Genomic DNA, 4,201 nt, shown 5'->3' on the forward strand with positions numbered 1-4,201 from the left:
TTGCGGTATAAAATCACGTTGCATAAATCGCGTGTCACTTTCACTTATAAATATTCGCACTTGCAAGTGCAATGTAATAAAACTTGGTAATCTCACCCTCATATATAAATTCGACGCGTGCATTCATCTTTTTTCTTGTTTCTTATTGTCCATTTATTTAACTTGAATGTTGAAGTAGATATGGTAATGTCCTTCCATTTTTTTTTCTTGGAGTCGCGATTTGTGCCTCTACTGTGTGTGGTGTTCAGGTTGGTGTTGTCAATCGGACGGTCATCATGGCTTGCTCTAGACCTGGTTCGATAAAAATAACCTACAAATCAACCCGTAATTCAAGCGGGCTAGTTTACTGATAAATATAAAATTTGGTCAGGGCCAATTAACATGATTCAGCTTGATGATTACCCTCAAGCCCGTTAATATTTGAAAAAAAAAAAACCGATATCACGATCGAACCGTTTTGGGTCCTAACGTAAATGGGCCAGTTCAAACCGATCCATATCCATTTTGTCACCTCTAGTTCAGATGTGCAGGTAACGACATGTGGAGGAAAGAGGAATTGAAATTTGTTGATGTGGATCTTCTTTACATATGGTTTAAAGTCAACTAAACACAGGCTCAGAACGTTACATATTGCGGCTCATTATTTACCAAGCATCACCAATTAGCAAGAGACTAATCTTTCCCTCTTTCCTCTTTCCTTCAAGCCAAGAAGCAAAAGAAATGGCCTCAAATGATAATTTTACACGATCATGTAACTTACAAAACTGAGGCCATCAAAGATTTAAAGGACAGCCAAAAGAAAAACCAATGAATAGGCAGAATTATAACAGCAAAAAACTATTTCATCACCAACTGTAGCTCAGGAAGGCCAAAATAACGTCGGTGCTAGAATGTCCCAGTGAACTTCCCAACATTTCCTTTTCTCCATTTACCCAACTCCAGGCCCCCTTTCCTGTTTTTCTTGAAAATATTACAATCAGATACTAAACAAAACCGATCTTGACGTCTTATCTGAGAGCGTTAACGAAAGTCATCAATGAATCAACGTCTCTCTCCTCGGAGGGGTATTTTACGGGCCTCGAAGAATGTTTGGGGAAGAAAAGTATTGTAGGGAAGCTTCCCAACTGCAATTCTTGCTGAGCAAATGCCTTCTGCTCTCCATCTGCCCTAAACTTTCCCACCTTGACACTGGACCCTGCCAACTTCTCTGCCAATTCCACATATGACCATTCTGCTGCCTGTTAGGATCAAAATAATAAGATTTTAGACTATAAATCATGTTGATAAACATCACTACAATTACCATCAAGATAAACATATACCTGGCAAAAGCGGCACCAAGGTGCATAAAGCACTACAAGCCAAGCCTCCTTCCTATTTTCCAATTTTAATAAGTTCTCCATACCAGGCCTACTCAACTTAAAAACATTATGCGTGCTGAAAAGATCGGCGTGCGTGGCAGTTCCATTTGCGTGAACTGCTCCATTGGCATTGTCTTTTAAATTTCCTTCCTTAATGTTACCTTTGTGCAAGCCACACTCCTTGGCCTTGGCATCCTCCCACCACCATCTTCCTTCTCTCTCATGTTGCCCGGGTAGCACAGGTCTTGTGCATGGCTCACATCCAATGGATATGTACCCTTGAGTGTGCAAAGAGTTCACGGGCACATTCATAGCCCGAAGGAAATTCCAAACATCATCACCCTTCACATTTGCCACTGGGTTCCACTTCACCAAGCTGCCAAGCCCACTATCCATTCCCTCAAAAACAGGGTCAACCTGAACAATTGGAATTTCTGAGCGAGTGCCAGGAGACTGATCCTTCCGCTGCCCAGTTATCCAGGCACGAAGTCCCTTAAGGGCCATCCTCAGGGGCCTAACCTTCCTGACACGGCAGCACTCCTGGTGCCCATCTTCGTAAAAAGAGAAAAGTCCCTTGTTCCTAACCAAAGCCTGAACTTCAACAGCATCAGGAAACATGTATTCAATGTGAATCCCATAATGCTTCTCGACTTCGTCAAAAAATTTGTACGTCTCAGGGTTCAACCTCCCGGTGTCCAAGCTAAAAACTCTAAATGGTCGTCCAGTTAAATGCGCATATTCGATCAAGGCAACATCTTCGGCACCACTGCAATAATAAATCCTGACTCAGCACATTTTCATTTGAAGTAATTATTCAGATATTATAAGCAAAGTTCCAACGTTATACCAGACAGCTAATATTCTCAAATGCCTCACAATTTCCATATACAAATTTTACACACACACACACACAAAATAAAAAATAAAAAAATATCATCCATGTACTGAATCCTCAATCAGTTAAAGATCCAAAAATGCACCCAGTAAACTCACAGGTGCATCCATCCATCCAAAGAAGATGAAAAGAGCTAAATTAGTTTTGACAGTCTATCGGCAAAGTAAAATTGCCCTAGGATGCCATTATACAAAATAGTAAATCCCCACTATCTATCATACTTACATGGTTTTTACATTGAATGGCACAGCCTTAGGTTGATTAGTAGATTATGCACTTCTACTATGCAGCAAAATTTCAGATGTCCTATGATTACACAATAATCATACTTTTCGACCAACAAATAACTAGTAGTTCTTTCCAAAAGTAAAGATACAAATCGAAGTTCAACTCATAATCTTAAAAGATAAATCTTTTCAGGATATAGTTCTGCGATTATTAGACGCAACATGCCTAAAGTGTAAATAAAACATTGATTACTTAACAACGCTAAGCAGAACAATTTGCAAAAATTCATCAATTTGATCGGAGTGAATCATTATTGTTAAAATTACCTAAAAGCGATGGCAATATCATTTCCGAATTTCTCAAGTGCTCTGTCCATAATCTCAAGAGGAGAAGCATTTTGAAGATCCTTGGCCAATTTTTCGTAGTCCTCTACCTCGACCTTTTCAACCGCCTCTGCTGAATTCCACAAAATGGAGGGCAACCCGTCATTTCAGATTGTCCAAAAATGACAATAAATTAAACAAATTATGTATGGAAAAGAAAAAATTTCGCACCACGAGCAATGATGGTTGCTGCTGAAGGGACAATTGAATCGTTCCTCTTTGGCTCGGCGTTCAAAGGCTTAACAGAAGAATGCCGCCTGGAAAAATTCACCGCCGCTGATGGGAGATGAGGCTTGTCCAATGTCTGGAAGGAACCAAATGGTGCAGCTGCAGAGAGAAATTATATTCACAAAACTCAGAAACAAGAAAACCCAGAAAAATAATTCACAAAATCAAAAGGAAATATGAAATAAATTTTTTTTTTTAAATGTTACCTTTGGATTGATCAAAGGAATGAGATAAAGAAGAGCCATGAACTCCAGATGAAGTGAAAGCAAAAGCCATTACATATAAATCCTTCCTATATCTATCTACAAAACCTGAGAATTTCAACAGGTAGAACTGAACGGATGGGCTCTGAGATTCAATTGCACTTTCAGAAGGGAAATATTGGGCTTAAATGGGGAAATATGAAGAGAGGGGGCGGCCTACTCGGGTTCATTGAACCTGGACGCGCTTTATGGCAATAGCAAAATCTGACGTGGCGCATGACGATTGAGTAAAGGATCATTATTGTTTGAATCAGCACATGCGTTACGTGCCAACTGCCAATACGAACAAAAACAGTGAAGTGTGATTTAAAAAATGTTTTTTTTTGTAAATAATCATTTACATAATTTTTTACGGATCAATGAAGTGTAAGATTTTTTTTTTGGTTAATAAGATTTTGATCAATCAAATCTTGTCACATGATCTGTCGATAAATAAATCTGAAACTGTGATGTACGTATAGTACAACTAATCAAATTTAGGCCGGTTTGATTTTCTTAAAATCAGTTTTTTTATTTATTTATATTATAAAAGTTGATAAAATATATAAATATGAGAAAATTTAAGCTTATAACTTTGTTAACTTTTTGATCATACATTTCGCCAACTTTCATTAAAATCCTCGACGATTTTATAAAATGCTTTGTCATGTGACCCCTAAGATTTCCTTGAATTTTTTATACTTTTTTCTTTTTAATTAATTATTTTATTTTATTTTTGTTGTGCCTGTTAAGTTATTTGCCATTGTGATTTAAAAAAAAAAATCTATAAATATTGGTCACTACGAGCATTAACATGGGCTAAACATTCAATTTATGGAATTGAAACATATTTTCGACATAACT

At 37.6% G+C, this 4,201-nt stretch overlaps 1 protein-coding gene across 2 annotated transcripts; it reads right to left on the reverse strand.

Annotated features, from left to right (window-relative positions):
• Positions 1-541: 541 nt before the first annotated feature.
• LOC111395977 (5'-adenylylsulfate reductase 3, chloroplastic-like) lies at positions 542-3,469 on the reverse strand. Of its 2 annotated transcripts, none has more exons than XM_023022217.1 (5): positions 3,302-3,469; positions 3,039-3,194; positions 2,811-2,937; positions 1,323-2,127; positions 542-1,238 (listed from the first exon to the last, which is right to left on the reverse strand). In XM_023022217.1, the coding sequence occupies exons 1-5, from the start codon at positions 3,369-3,371 to the stop codon at positions 1,008-1,010; spliced, it is 1,389 nt and encodes a 462-aa protein (XP_022877985.1). In that variant the 5' UTR covers positions 3,372-3,469; the 3' UTR covers positions 542-1,007. The 2 variants fall into 2 exon arrangements, with proteins under 2 accessions (XP_022877985.1, XP_022877984.1); XM_023022216.1 differs by having other exon boundaries at positions 2,811-2,940.
• Between the last annotated feature and the right edge of the window lie 732 nt (positions 3,470-4,201).

The sequence above is a fragment of the Olea europaea genome, chromosome 6, assembly GCF_002742605.1.
Source record: "Olea europaea var. sylvestris chromosome 6, O_europaea_v1, whole genome shotgun sequence".
In the NCBI taxonomy this organism is placed as follows: domain Eukaryota; kingdom Viridiplantae; phylum Streptophyta; class Magnoliopsida; order Lamiales; family Oleaceae; genus Olea; species Olea europaea.

Coding starts and splice junctions, on each gene's coding strand:
- LOC111395977 (XM_023022216.1), bottom strand. CDS start 3,371: ATGGCTTTTGCTTTCACTTCATCTGGAGTTCATGGCTCTTCTTTATCT. Junction 3,195..3,301: donor TTCCTTTGATCAATCCAAAG/GTAACATTTAAA, acceptor TTCTCTCTGCAG/CTGCACCATTTGGTTCCTTC. Junction 2,941..3,038: donor AGCAACCATCATTGCTCGTG/GTGCGAAATTTT, acceptor TGTGGAATTCAG/CAGAGGCGGTTGAAAAGGTC.